This window comes from Protopterus annectens, chromosome 13.part0, assembly GCF_019279795.1.
Source record: "Protopterus annectens isolate FY-2018-M chromosome 13.part0, PAN1.0, whole genome shotgun sequence".
NCBI classification, from domain to species: Eukaryota; Metazoa; Chordata; order Ceratodontiformes; family Protopteridae; genus Protopterus; species Protopterus annectens.
In genome coordinates this window covers 1,131,651,848-1,131,667,702 of record NC_056747.1, presented here as the reverse complement: position 1 = coordinate 1,131,667,702, position 15,855 = coordinate 1,131,651,848, and the positions used below count along the sequence as shown (strand labels likewise).

The 15,855-nt window shown below is 45.3% G+C and overlaps 1 protein-coding gene across 3 annotated transcripts in view; it reads left to right on the top strand.

Annotated features, from left to right (window-relative positions):
- EFTUD2 (elongation factor Tu GTP binding domain containing 2) overlaps positions 1–15,855 on the top strand; it is a 1,111,673-nt gene that overhangs the window by 946,041 nt on the left and 149,777 nt on the right. For all 3 annotated transcript variants that reach the window (XM_044055111.1, XM_044055110.1, XM_044055112.1), the window contains exon 23: positions 15,173–15,260. In XM_044055111.1, the coding sequence (XP_043911046.1) occupies positions 15,173–15,260 (88 nt within the window). The remainder of the gene's footprint in view (positions 1–15,172; positions 15,261–15,855) is intronic.

The window sequence follows — 15,855 nt, the reverse complement described above, 5'->3', positions numbered from 1 at the left end:
CAGTTCTGCACTTGGCTAATCAACTGCTCTAAAAATCTGTCCTGAAAAACCATGGGTGATTTTCAAGTTTAAGAAATATCTGTATAGTACTGAGTTGTTCAATGAGTTTATTTACATAGTTGTACTTTTTTATTGTATTGTTTAATCATTGATAACCCTCCCAGATTGTTCAGGACTACAATCCCATTCTCCCTCTTACAGTGGATAACTTCTTCATCTAGCTTTGAGTTTTGAGGTTCCTTGTAAATCAGGCAAGTTACTATCAGTCCTGTGATATAGAGGGATAAAGCCCTGACTGCAGCCCAGGTGACCCAGGTTCCAGTCAGCAACCAGTGCACGTGTTAACAAATGTTAAAGATTTAGTGCTTAATTTAAGATCAGTGTATATTTATTGCTCATTGCTGTCTGACATTGATGCAGTTTAAGTTCTTTTAAAACAAGGAAGCCCAATTGAGTGGTTACTGCAAGCATAGAACTAAACACATGTGTTGTAGGTGTGAATGAGTTAAAGGAGTCCTTCATTCCACCTTACTTCGAAGAAAACTTTCTTACTTGGGACCTAGACCTAATAAATTACAGTCTGCTTGCCCATCTCTAGTTCAAAGCCTCTTTTTCAGTGTTTTTTATTGAGTTTGTCTTTTTGGAATGTTGTTCCTGATGGCCATCACATGGTGGTTGTCATATGATTAGTTTATGACAGCACATCTTACAGTTATGTGGTTAAACGCAGTAATGCTTAGTTGCTGAGATTCATAAAACCACTTCTGTGTAATTTGCCCCTTTCTTTTTTTAAAGATCTCTCAGTTATTGTATCTCTTTTATAATATTCAGTACCTCAAATATAGTTGGTGTAGAATTTGATTTGATTTCTATTTTCTAGCAATAGCTTTTTGGCTAGAATTAAACTTAGAAATAATAATTTCCTTACTTACAGACATTTGTTCACTAATATTTCTGATATAGTACTCTGTAGAGAATTTTTTAAAATCTGCCAAATTATTACACTCCCAAACATATGTTCCCAGCTACCTGTTTCCTTTCCATCACACCTCCAACATTTGCTCTCCACCTGAGGAAACATTCTTTGAAGTCTGTTTGGGTATAAAAATACCTGATGTTATGTAGTCCAATCTCGCCTACATTCTTACCCGTGGGTTCGGAGCCGAATATTGGCTCCAACTCAGCCAAACTTTTCTAGCTCGAAGTCTTCTATTGGCTGCACTGCTCTATATCCTCAGATCTCGTTTGCCGCTCGTGTAGCTTGGACGTGGTCTCACTTGGGTGTGGCTAAGTACCCTTTTTTCTTCATCTTTTTGAGAGTATTGGATCAACAAAAGCTATTTTAATAGCCACTTCCTTGTTGTTGTTGTGTATTGTTGTAGTGTGGGTGTTTGTTGGTATCCTACTAACTGTTCCAGCGGGCTAGGCCCGTTTTAGTTAGAGGACCTAGTCTGTCCTTTTTCTTGTGCCTGTGTTTTTGTCTTGTTAAAAGAAAAAAAAATGTTTAAATTAGAGTTTTTTTTAGTGTCTCCTAACCATTTTAGTTAGAGGTTTTGTTGCGTTTTTGTGTGTGGCTCTGTTGTTGTGACTATTTGTTGTTCCCGCACTTTGCGTGGGGTGTGGTGACTCTAGTTTTCATTTCGCCGTAGTTTTCAGTTCTGCTGTGACTGCTCGTTTGGCGTTTTTTTGTGTATAACCTAAGGATGTCCAAAGATCAGAAGGAGCACAAACCTTCGGGTTTTAAAAAGTGCTTTAAGTGCGGTTACAAGATGTCCATCACCGACAGACACTCAGTATGTGTTTATTGTCTGGGAGCAATCCATTTGCAGGAGTCCTGCAGCTTCTGCCATTCCTTTAGTCCCATGGTGCTCCAAGAGAGAAAGAATAAGCTAATCTTGAAGGGACTCTTAAAACCATCTTTTGAAGAGGCTATGGATTCTGCTTCCAGCTCTAAGTCGAAATCAAAATCTACTAAGTCAAAAAAGAGATCTCCGGTTCCGTCTGTCTCTTCGGAGCCATCGGAGAAAGTAATTAGACTAGATTCGACCTCCTCATCTCCACTGTACTCGGGGCCGCAGGAAGTGTCGGTAGTAATGGAACCAGCATCGGCTCCAATTATATTGGAACCTCTTCGGAGCCGATCGCCCAGTACTAGACCAGGGTCACCTGAGAGGAGATCTCGATCTCCCTCCCTCTCCTCCAAATCCTCCAGGACACTTTCAGATATGGATGTCGATAGGGTGGTGCAGAGGCTCCTTCAGTCTCCGGTTTTGGCTAAATTGTTCTCGGCTCCGACCCAGTCGACTCCAGAGCCCATCCCGATACCTTCTTCGATTGTTCCTCCTCCGAGCGCATCTCTGTCTTCGGAGCCGGAATGCTCTGCTCCATGTGATGTGCCCCCTCCAGGCTTATCGGTACCGACATCGGCTCCGACCCTGTCGGCCCCATCCACAGGGTTCGGGACTCTGGTTTCTTCAGTCGGACCCGAGGGGGACACCTCGGGACACCTTTCGGTTTCAAGTCTCCCGCTCGGTGCCTCGGCTCGTGGAACCCCGACCCCTGTCATGGTCTCGGAGGCCGGCCTGTCCTCGGACTCGTGGGGGGGTGCCAGCCTTTGAGGCCATGCAGAGCACGCTGGCCAGGTCTTAAGCCACATCATGCGGATCGGTCATTCCTTCCCCCTCCACTCTGGCTAGAGCCTCTGATCATCACCTATCTGTAGACAGCAGAGCCCCAAGGCCTAGGGATACCCCCACAAGTGGTCCCCAAGTTTCTGAGGGCCCCTCAGAGTCTGTGCCTGAAGAGCCCCCTAGAAAGAAAACGTGCAAGAGGAAGCACATAGACTCCCAGGATGAGTCTCTCACCTCAGATACCGACCTCGAGGAATCGGCGGGGTCCCCCAAGTCATCCTCTGACGATGTTTCTTTCTCCGACATTCTGGAGATATTGAAACAGAGAAGTGACTGGCCGTCCAAAGCCCCCTCCGAGGAGGAGTTGGTCTTCCTTAAGGCCTTTGGTGCTCAACCCTCTGCCTCCTGGGTGTCTCCACCCTTCAACGAGCTCTTGGATTTAATTTGTCAAAGGTTGTGGGAGAACCCTGATTCTGTGGAACCCATACCCAGCAGACCCAATAAATTTCTATCGGCTCCCCCAGGTAAGGAGTTTTTGTCCAAAGGAGTCCCTGTAGATGCCATGGTGGTGGCGGCGGCCACTCAGAAGGAAGTAGCCGAGACGTCTTCCTCCGTCCATCCTCCTAACAAGGAGTCTAGGACCATGGACCGGTACGAGAAGCATACCCTCTCGTCGGTAACCTTTACCTTACTGTCGCTGAACTACCTATCTCATTTTACTCTGCTCCAGAGAGATCTCCTCAAGGAGTTAGGAGATACTCTAGCAGGTAACGTTCCGGAGGCGGTGGCCCAGACGGTTAACGCCCAGGTGTCTACCCTCAACTCCATTGTTAACTCGTCCATGCAGCTCATTTCCTATGCAGCTGAGAGATCGAGTAGGGCAGCAAGCTGAGGGGTCGCCCTTAGGAGGCAAGCCTGGATGCGCCTTTGTCATTTCTCGGAGGCCTTCAAGTCTTCTTTCACCGACTCCCCCTTTGATGGTTCCTCTTTGTTCGGAACCAAGGTGAAAGACACCCTCACCAGGTGCGAGCAAGAGGAAAAGACTCTGTCTGCTGTAGGGGTCCATTTTTCCCTCCCCTCTAGACCTTATCCCAAGGCCCAGAGAGGTGGGAAGATGTGGTTCAAGAAATCACAGAAGTTTTTTCCCGGTGCACAAGGTGAGCCCCCCTCCAGAGGCAGAGTGGGGGAGGTTATTCAGGGAGACACTGCCCTAGAGGCAGGGGAGGCCCCCGCAATTCGGGAGACCGCGATTCCTTTCGCGGTTCTCCCTACCATCGTCCCTGATGGGATTGCCCGACTGTGTGTTTCCGGAGCCAGTCGGGGGCCGAATGTCATTATACCCGAAAACCTGGGAAAGCATTACCCAGGACCAATGGGTATTACGAATAATTTCCGGAGGTTATGCCATCCCCTTCTCGTCAGATCCCCCTCCAATCAGGAGTATCCTGGACGTTTCACCCAGTCAAAAGGGATCTGGCAGCTTCAGAAGTTTTAAAGCTGCTAGAAAAAGGAGTCATCCAGTATGTCCCCTCAGACCAGATCAGATTAGGGACTTACTCAAGATTCTTTTTGGTGCCGAAAAGAACAGGGGACCTGAGACCCATTCTAGATCTCAGCCAACTAAACCACTATGTACCAAAGTCCAAGTTCCAAATGGTCACTCTTCAGTCGATTTTCCCATTGTTGGGAAAAGACGTATGGATGTGCTCCATCGACCTCAAGGATGCTGACTACCATATCAAGATGGACAGGGCATCCAGGAGTCACCTACGCTTCCGGCTGGGAGCCAGTCATTTCCAGTTTCGAGCCATGCCCTTTGGTCTCACCACAGCCCCCAGGGTGTTCACCAAGTGTTTGGCGGGTGGTGAAGGCTCACTTGAGACGTCAAGGATTCCAAGTGTTTCCGTATCTGGACGACTGGCTCCTCACCGCCCCCACCAGGCATCTACTAATACAAACCAGGGACGCTACCATCACACTCTGTCAGCAGGTAGGCATAACACTGAACTGGGAAAAATCTGCCTTGTTGCCCTCACAGCGTGTCATCTTTATAGGTGCGGAGCTAGACACCGTTCAGATGCGAGCCTTTCTACCGCAGGAAAGAATCACAGTCTTACAAATTCAGGTGCAAGCCCTGTTACCCCTCAGGAAAGTAAAGGCAAGATGGGTTGTTCAACTCCTGGGCACTATGGCGGCAACAATTATGTTAGTCACTCTAGCGAAATTCCACATGAGGCTCCTTCAATGGCTCCTTTTTGCCCAGTGGTCTCTCCAAAGACTCCCACTTTCACATCAGATCTTGCTCACGGACAGATGCAAACAGGATCTCAGATGGTGGCTTTGCACCAACAATCTGGACAGGGGGAAACCCTTCGTTCCATCAACCCCAGTTGCCACAATGACCACGGACGCCTCCCAGATTGGGGGGGGGGGGGACATTATCTTGGCAGGACAGTCCAAGGCACGTGGCAAGATCATGAGATACATCTGCACATCAACGTCCTAGAGATGAGAGCGGTGTTACTTGCGTTGCAGGCACTTCAGGGCTTTCTTCCTCTCGGGACTATTGCGGTACACTCGGACAACATGTCCGTTGTGTGGTATCTGAACAAGCAAGGAGGAACCAGATCATACCCCCTGTGCAGAGAGGCCATGCGAGTGTGGCAGTGGGCAGTTTATTCCCATCGGTTCCTGGTTGTAACGCACATTCCGGGAAAGTCCAACGTGATAGCAGACAAGCTAAGCAGAGCTATTCTGATGCCTTACAAGTGGTCCCTGAATCGTCTGATTGCAGAACGAATCTTCAGCAGATGGGGGTCAGCCTTGCTGCGATCTTTTTGCCAGCCCCCTCAATGCCAAATGCAGCAGCTACTTCTCGCTGATCCCCCCACAGGGGGAGTCACCCAGGGACGCTCTAGTCCACGGTTGGCCCGCCGGTCTGCTCTATGCTTTCCCTCCTTTCCCCTTGCTATCAAGAGTGATTCAGAAAGCGCAATCCTTGGGAAGCAGAATGATCCTGATTGCCCCACACTGGCCTCATCAAGTCTGATTCCCCTTTCTCCATCCATACATGGTGGACCCTCCTTGGACTCTGGACCCAGTACCAGACCTACTGACACACATGTCGGGACAGTTCCACCCTTCTCTGCGGACCCTCAGGTTGACAGCCTGGCTTCTCCAATACCGTCGCTAGTTAGGCTTCATCATTTTTCACCTGAGGTGGTTCACATTTTATCGTCCTCTCATAAGCTCTCTACTAGGAGAATTTATTCCAGCAAATGGAAGAGATTTTCTATTTGGGCTCTTGCCCAGGGAATTGACCCTTACACAGCTCCAATTGCTTCCGTCTTGGAGTTCTTGTCTATGCTTTTCCAGCAGGGCTCAGCGTCCGCTACCATTAAAGTTCAGTTAGCAGCCTTTTCTAATTTTCATATTGCTAATGAGCATAGTCTGATGGCCGTAAGGCTCCATAAGGCTTTCCTGAAGGGCACTCTGTTACTTCGCCCTCCTGTCTCAGAACCTATTATGCCTGGGATCTAAATTTTGTTTTGCAAGCCCTTACTTCACCACCATTTGAACCTGCTGCTACCTGTGCCTTGAAATTCTTGACCTGGAAAACGGCCTTCTTAATAGCTATCCCATCAGCCTTCTTAATAGCTATCCCATCAGCCAGACGCGTTTCAGAAATTCAGGATCTTTCTATCAAACCTCCATACTTGATCTTTCATAAAGACAGGGTGTCTCTTAGACCAAACCCTTATTTTCTTCCTAAAGTGGCGTCCATATCTAATCTCAATCAGTCTATTGAGTTGCCCGTGTTTTTTCCCCACTTTTCAAACAAGGCAGAATTTAAATTTCATCAACTAGATGTACACAGACAGTTACGTTTCTATCTGCACAGGACCAAAGATCTCCGAAAATCTGATCAGTTGTTTGTCTCCTTTTCGGAAAACAGAATTGGGTCCCCTGTCTCCAAGATCACCCTATCCAGATGGATATCAAATTGTATTTCTTTCATTTATTCTTCAGGGGAGAAAGACCTACCATTTCCAGTCAAGGCTCACTCTATTAGGGCTGCATCTGCATCTACAGCCTACCACGCCAGATTGTCGATGGAAGATGTTTGTGCTGCAGCTACCTGGGCATCTCCTCACACCTTTATTACTCATTACAAACTGGACATGGTATCTAGGGGCAGGTCTTTCTTTGGTTCCACAGTACTCAGGAGTATCTTCCTTTGAGCCTCCCAGGATGTAGGTGCTGGGGACACTGTCCCACGGGTAAGAATGTAGGCGAGATTGGACTACATAACATCAAGAAGTTATGTACTCACCATAACGTTCGGTGTATGTAGTCCATCTCGCCTCACATTCTTACTTACCCTCCCACCGTCCCCCGTCGTGGAGGATCTGGAGGTTAGGTTTGGTTTTTAGAGTTCCCTTCATCTTTAGTTTATTCCTCTTGTTGGGATTTTGTTATGCATGAAGTATGAGGGTGGTGTTCGCAGCAAACTAGATCTGGGGATATAGAGCAGTGCTGCATGGGATACCTCCTTAGCCCAGCCAATAGAAGACTTCGAGCTAGAAAAGTTTGGCCGAGTCAGAGCCGATATTCGGCTCCGAACCCACGGGTAAGAATGTGAGGCGAGATGGACTACATACATCGAACGTTATGGTGAGTACATAACTTCTTGTTCAAATACAAGCAAAGATCCTAAACCTTCTGGACTTGGCTGCATATTTGAAGACCATACATACGCCTTCCCATTGGTTTCTTCTCTTCCCAATTTTTTTTAACCTCCACTGCTTGATTCTTATAGTTATCATGCAGTATTTTTATATGCCCTAGTAGTTATCCATTTTATAACAGCTGATTATGTTCTAGACTCAACTAAAAACTCTACCAGAGCTGGTCTTTAACTTAAAATTCCCCTATCCCTTTCTCTTTGCTGTACTCTGAGATCAAGCCCTGGTAGGGAAGGCGGTCTTGTTGTTTTGCATAAATGTGCCTTTTATTTCTTGGAATAACCACAAACTGATTCTCCTTTCAAATATTTAAGGCTATGCTACCTGGAAAACTATATATGTATTTACAAAGTACTGTGTCCTATTGATATTCCAGGTCCATATTATATCATCGAACGCTTAAAAAAGCGAACGCTGATTGATTGACCTAATTTAAGCGAAAGCTTACAGTTTCGAACTGTCAGATCAGCGATTTTTTTTCCCAGGGAAAACAATCGCTGATCCAAAACACATACACACAACACAAGCACACCAAACAAACAGAAATCCACACACATACACCTAAAATCTGATACCTAACCCTACACTAAACTATGCACACACCACTAACTACCCACTTACCTTAACCCAAACTCTAACCCTAAGGTCCGTCACTATCGCACACTCACCTCACCCGCTCCCTAACCCTAACTCACTTAAATCCACCCTAACCCTCATGTCCACTCAATCGCACACACACCTAACCTGAGCCCTAACCCTAACTCACCTAAATCACCCTAACACTCACATCCACACAATCGCACACTTACCTGAATCTGACCTGTAACTTTCCACCATAACACTGAAAATACCGAAGCAACAGAAACGGACAACCGAATTCTTTCCCTAGGAAAAAATTCGAGTTTCTGCTGCTTCGATATTTTGCAGTTTCGCGAAAATAAGTTCTATCAATCAGCGTTCGCTTTTTTAAGTGTTCGAGGATATAATATAGACCCGATATTCCTACCATCTCGCCTGCACTCATTCATGCTTGTTAGTACTCTGTTCTTGAGGCATCAGTGTCCCATTTCCTGTTAGTCTGCAACAACAACAGATTTGATGTTCTCTTCATTCTTCCTTATTACGGGGTCTAGGATCCGACCGTCGAATCTGATACGGCGCTTTCCAGCATACTTCAGATCCAAGCCTCAGGCTTCTCCCTTTACCCATAATCCACTAGAGCATCCCTAAGCCCTCATATCTCATTTGTCACTATTCCAGTCAGACCGGAAGATCAAGCCTGTCTGCAGTTTGTGATTCTGTTAAGTCAAACTTTTTTTTTGCTTCTCTTTCCTTTCCATAGTGTAAGATTCTCTCTTTGCTTTTTCACTTTGTAATAATTTTTTAGTCTGATTGTTTTTTAGTGAGTGTATGCATGTGTTAAGTAGGTTAGGTAGTGTGTGTACTGTTCTAGTTTTCTCATTCTTCCTTTCCAATAGGTTTTTTCTATTCCGGTTCCTTGCTGCCGTACTTATTTCTTAGAGAGAATTAGAGCGAGTGAGTGAGTGAGTGAGCGAGTGAGTGAGTGAGCGAGTGAGTGAGCGAGCGAGCGAGTGAGCTGAGCGGGTGAGCGAGTGAGTGGGTGAGCGAGTGAGTGGGTGAGTGGGTGAGTGGGTGAGTGAGTGAGTGAGTGAGTGAGTGAGTGAGCGAGCGAGTCTGTGTCTGTGTCTGTGTCTGTCTGTGTGTGTGTGTTAGGTTAAGTGTTTAGTTCTTTTTCTCTTTGTATGCCCCCCCCCCCCAAAAAAAAAACAAAGTGGTCTAAGTTCTCTTTTCTCTAGTTTAAACTTGGATCCAAGAGCTAGAGATGATACACCAGAACTGACATTACAGGCAGTGTCTCCATCGCTGCCACCCAAGATTCTTCAGACACCAACCAAGCCCTCGAGACTGCCCTTCACCACCTCGTCTAGGTCTTTCAGGAGCTTCTCTGAACTTGACATGGACAGGATGATGCAGAAGTTCCTTAGGGCTCAAATTCAGAAGATGGTCATTTCAGCTACATACCCCACCAGATCCTTGAACTCTCCAGTCCAACAGTGACTTTCTCCTTTTCCAGTCCGTCCATCGGTTTTGGAGCCCAAGGATTTGAGATCCCCGAGAGATATGCAGTTTGATCCTAAGAAGCCCTAAACGTCGGATTTGACAGTCACCCTGATCAGCTCGATTCAGTTGTCCTTGGATCAGAGGCGGTCTCTGAGTCGAGAGGTCTGTACCTGGTCCAAGGGGCAGGGTTTGGCACCAATTTGTACAGATCATTCCCTACCTCTGGGCACCTTGGTACTAGATACCTCAGGTCTGATTCTCTCCAGACGGTGCAGATCCAGGACTGGCCCTGATTTCCTGTCCCTCGGAGGCTTCAGCTCTAAGGGTGAGGGAGAGGTTTCTCTGGGTCTGTCAGCCTTTCAGGTTGTAGAAAGGATCTTTTCTGCAGCCAGAGAACTGACTTTTTCTATCTTGATTCCTACTTCCCATCCTCATTCTGTTTTGAGTACTGAGCCCATCATTCATGTTCCATTGGGTCAGCCAGTTCCAGAAGGTCTCTATGTAAGTCTAACACAGGGACCCTCCTACTCTTCTGATACCTCCCTGGACCATCCCACTTGAGGAGGTTCCTTGAAAGAGGCTGTGCAAAAGGAGGCACATAGACTTTCCCATGGTGTCTCGCAAAGAGATGGATGTTCTGCCCAAAATCCTTCTCCTGAAAAGACTGTGTTTCTGGAGGCTTTCGGGGCTTGCCCATCTACATCTTGGGTGATCCCCCAGGCGGATGAGCTTATCTACCTTGTCTTCTGTCGGGCATGGAAGGAGCCAGCCAGTGTTGAAATGATTCCAAACTGTCCAGATAAAATCCTTTCTCCACCCACGACAGCCAGTTCTGGAATAAGGGAGTTGCTGTGGTTGTCGCAGCAGCCACAAAGAAGGAGCTGGCACAGCAGAGTTCCAATGTCAATCCCCCAAACATGGAGTCCAGGGTTATGGGCAGGTTTGGGAAGCATGTCTACCCTTCAGCTACTTTCACACAGAGGTTGTTTAATTTTATGGCCCATTTCACCCATTTGCAGAGAGATTTGATCAAAGAGCTCTCACATTCTGTCGCTGAGTCCATGTCAGTGGAGGACCTTAAGAAGGTTTCTCCACAGCTGACCACTCTGTCACCCATAGCTAACTCATTGATGAGGTTCATTTCTCATGCTGTGGAAGGCACCTCTCTAGCAGCTGGTTTAAGCATAGCCATACGGCAGCATGCCTGGATGAGGTTGTGCAATTTCAATGAACCCTTTAAGACAGCTTTTGTTAATGCCCCTTTCAATGGTTCCTCCCTTTTCAGACCATCAGTTAAGGAAAAGCTTACCCGCAGTGAGCAGGAGGGAAAGACCCTGTCTGCCATTGGAAACAAATTTCCTACACCTCAGCGTATCTTCTCCAGGAACCAACAAGGTGGCAAGAAAATTTGGTTCTGCAAGTCTCAGGCTTCTTTTTAGGACTCACAGGGTGATTCCTCTTCTGGAGAAAGAGGGAGGAGGTTTCAATGGCAAGCGTCACCCTAGAGACATAGGGAATCCACATAACCAGGGCTTTAGGGATTCTTTTCCTGAAAGGCCCTTTCAGAGCTCTTGAAGAGCTGCCCATCTGCTCTTCTCTTTAGGCAGTTGTGGGACATTTTTCACTGCACCCAGAAGCATGGACAAGTATTACACAATGGGTGCTTTCCATTATATCCAGAGGCTGTTACATTCCCTTTTCCCTTCATCCTCCAAGACTAAACAGGAAACTCCCTGACATTCCACCCAGTCAGAGGGAGTCAGCAGCCTTAGAAATCCAGAAAATGCTTCAAAAAATAGCCATCCTAAAGGTCCCAACTGAACAGATAGCATTCAGAACTTACTATCCCTTCTTTTTGGTGCCAAAGAAAATCAGGGACCTCCAACCGATCCTGGATCTAAGCAAACTATATAAATTTGTGAAGAAGTCCAAGTTCTAAATAGTTACAGTACAGTCCATTCTGCCTCTTCTGCACAAGGACGATTGGATATGCTCCATAGATTTCCAGGACTGGTACTATCACATAAAGATACACTGGCTGTCCAGGAAATTTCTGTGCTTCGGGCTGGGAGCCAATCACTGTCAATTCAGGGCACTACCCTTTGGTCTTACCACAGCCCCCTTGGTGTTCACCAAGTGCATGCCAGTGGTTGCAGCTCACTTGAGACTCAGAGGATTCTAGCTGTTTCCATAACTAGAAGATTGGCTCTTTACTGCCGTAACCAGGCATCATCTAATTCAAACCAGAAATTATCTTATGAACATCTCAAACTTTTTAGGAATTTCCATAAACTTGGCAAAATCAAAGCTAACTCTGATGCATAACCTGGAATTCGTAGGGACTCAGCTATACACCTTGCACACACAGTAGCTTATCTTCTAACACACAGAATTCTCTACTTAAGAAATCAGATAATGGGCATGCTATCTCATCCTTCTCTTCCTGCGAGACTGGTATTACAAGTGCTGGAATCAATGTCAGCGACTGTTACTAGTCCCCCTGACCAGGTTTTTCATGTGGATACTCCAATGGATGTTAGCGGTTCAATGGTCAGTCCCCCATCATCCTCTTTTTATGCCTGTAAAACTCACTCTAATCTGCAAACATCATGTTCAATAGTGGAGTCTATGCCAGGACCTGCACTTGGGCAGGCCTTTTTATCTTCCCCGCCAATAGCCACAGTGACCATGGATCTTTCCCAGCTGGGAGGGGGGGGGGCATTTCAATGGGAAGTTGGTCCAAGGCATGTAGCTCCCCGTTAGAGACCAAGTTGCATTTCAGCGTCCTAGAGATGACAGTAGTCCTGGCGTTGCAAGCCTTTTTAGGACAACCTCCCTCTTGGGACCATTGCTATACACACAGACAACATGTCAGTTGTCTAGTATATCAGCAAACAAGGAGGAGCTCATTCTTACCCATTATGCAGGGAAGCCTTGAGGGTCTGGGAATGGGCGATCTCTTCCGGCCGCTTTCTAGTTGCCATGCACATACTTGGGGAAAAACACTGTGTTGGCAGACAGACTGAGCAAGTCCATTCTGATGCCTCACGAGTAGTCCCTCAACCAATCAGTAGCGAACAGGATCTTCAGCTGTTAGAGCCAGCCTTGCTGTGACCTATTTGCCTCTCCCCTCAACAAGTGTAGCAAGTATTTCACTCTGATCCTCCTCAGGGCGAGTCCCCGAGGGATGCACTAGTCCATGATTGGCCCCTGGATCTCCTCTCTGCTTATACCCCTCTTCCTCTGACCCCAAGATTTCTTCAGAAAGCGAGGAGGTCTAACAGTTCAGTCATCTTCATTGCCCCCTTTTGGCCTCACCGGGTGTGGTTCACCTTTCCATGGTCTCATCTCAAGTATCTTACATGGATTATGGAGCCCTCTTGGGATCTCCTGTCTTAACCATCAGAACTCCAGCACCCCAATCTACACACCTTCAAACTAACCGCATGGTTTTTCCAATTCCAGTGATTGTTAGACAGTCCAGGCTCACTTCCGCAGTACATCGCATTGTTTTGGCATCTCAGAAGTCTTCCAGTAAAAAAAAAAAAAAAAAAAAAACTCTACAAGAGTAAGTGGAAAAGTTTTTTTGTATGGGCTTGTAAATAGAACATTGATCCCTTTTCAGCTTCAATCCCTGACATTTTACTTTTCCTTAGTCTCCTCTTTGATCAAGGAACTAGGTTTTCCACCATTAAGCTACAGCTAGTGGCAATGTCTAGTTTTCACTCAGGAAGCCAGAATTTTCCCTTGCCTTCTACTAAATTATGCAAAGCTTTTTTGAAGGGAGTTTTCTTCACCGACCTCCAGTTAATGAACCTTCTCCACCATGGGACGTGATGGTAGTCCTACAGGAATTAAACCAGAAACCTTTTGAGCCAGCATTTACCTGTGATTTAAAATATATTTCTGTTCTGCTTGTAGCGGTTACTTCGACAAAGAGAATTTCTGAATTGCAGGTGTTATCAGCAAAACCCCTTTATATTGTCTTCCACAAGGACAAAGTAGCTCCTCAAACTAATCCCTCCTTCATCCCCAAGGTTGCCACTAAGTCGAACCTTAAACAATCTGCTCAACTCCTGGTATTTTTTCCTAACTTTTCGAGCAAAGGTGAATATATGCTACACCTTTTAGATGTGCATCAACAGTTACAATTTTATCTTCACAGAACAAAGCAGCATACAAGGCCTGATTAGCTTTTTGTGTCCTTTTCTTCTTCGTCCACCTAAAGCCCATTTATCTAGGTCCATGTCAACTTCAGTCAGCTGCATTTTCATCCAGATCTTCTATGGACGATATTTGTGCAGCAGCCACTTGGTCTACTATATATATATATAGCTTTGTTACTCATTACAAGCTTGACATTATCTCCAGAAACAGAGCTGCTTGTGGTTCAACATTGCTCTGTCGTATCCTTCCATGAAGGCCACCCAAGAATTATGTAGCTGGGTACTCTGACCTGGTAGTGAGGAAGAATGAAAAGGACAACATCAGATTTATAAGTTATGTACTTGCCATAACTTTGCATCTGTGTTGTCCATTTTTCATTCTTCTCCACTTCACCCCATCGATCCCCCTATCTTCGTTCCTAGAAGTTTCCTGGATATTTTTCAGAACCCATAAGTTCTTCGTAGCCTGCTCGGGATATTAAACCTCTTCGGTGGTTTATGTTTGTTACTAGATTGTGGCAGTTTTATACAGATGTACGCATATAGAAGACAGCAAATTCGATCTGAAGGCTTTTAGGGATGCTGTAGGGGATTATGGGCAAAGGGAGGAGCTTGAGGCATAAACCTGAAGTTTGTCAGAAAATGGCTGTATTGAAACCGACAGTCAGATCCTAGATCCCTAAGTAAGGAAGAATGAAAAAGGGACAACACAGATGCCAAGTTATGGTTAAGTACATAACTTAGAATTGCTTATAGCTGTGAGTCAAAATAAATTTAAAAGTAACAGAAGTATTTTAAGTTGAACAAGTAAAGCACAGTTTTGCCCTACTTATACAATATAAATCATTTTCTAAATTTATAAAAGAAAGGAGCACCACATATATGGCAAACAAACACAGCAAGTAAAACTGTAACATTGAATTAAGTGCTTCTTTCTCTTTTTACAGACATAGAAATAAGAAACAAGAGACATCAAGTAATAAGAAAACATTAAACATACTTTATAAAGATATATTAATCCAGCAAATAGTCCACAGTCATTATTTTTGTTTAAAAATAAAAAAAAATAGGCTTTTATATTTTATTTACAGTGTCAAACATGTCACAGTCAACTGCTATACTGTTATTAAACTTGTACCTGAAGTTGTGTAATCACAGGTATAACACAATATTACTGCAATACACAGAAACTTCAAAGCATCTAGAAAAAGAGAGAGACACATGCTGCATGCACAAATCCAGCAATCTCCACAGTACTAGCAAACATAACACAGAGGCCATTTCTAAGCACAGTAGTACCTTCCAGTTTAGGTATTATAGGGGCGTAATGCATCTTCCAGGAGTGCGGAGGGCACTTCATCTTAAGCATTAGACCTCACATAATGCCCACATTGTTTCTCTGTAACGCCTACCCTATTGGAAATTCTTGCTTACATTTATGTATCTACACATGTGTAAGTATGACATTTCATTAATATTGATAATATTTTTCTTAATTATCTGTGGCATGTCACAGTAAGTAATTCCTACATTTTTGTTTTCTCTACAGGTTGATAAAGCTCTGCTGGGATCTGTAAAAGACAGTATCGTCCAGGGGTTCCAGTGGGGAACCCGAGAAGGCCCACTTTGTGATGAGTGTGAGTACTGCAAATTAATTCGCTCTGGAAGTTTCAACAATTCAAAACAAGAATTTGTTTCAACAGCAATATATTATTTGATGATGATGAGCTATAAATAGATTTTAACATATGATGTGATGCTGTTAATTTTACCTTTATTCTCACTGATGGGGTCGGATCCATCTCGGCCATTCTAAAAGCTCGAGGTCTTCAGCAAAGCTCATGAGCATCCCTCTTTACCCATACTGCAATGCTCTAGCTTCCTCAGTTCTCATTTGCTGTTCTGCGAAAAAAGAGTTTCTGCCAGCAAGCTCTGTGCTAAATGTTTTTCAGTTTATATCTTTTAAATATTTTCTCTTAATAGTTTTTTTTCCTTTTCAATAACAGTACTGTTATGAGGAGGGTGCTGACTACTTCAAAGTCTCCATCGGATCTTCCTCCCCACTCTGCCCAGGTGTCTTCAGCCTCTCACACATCCTGTCCACAGGACCACAAAGATCCCAGGACTCAGGTTGTCCGTTAGGGGACTCCTCCCTCTTTTGAAACCTGTCCAGAATATCCCACTGAGGTGGCCCCTCGGAAGATGACCTGCAAGAGGAAGCATCTTGAATCC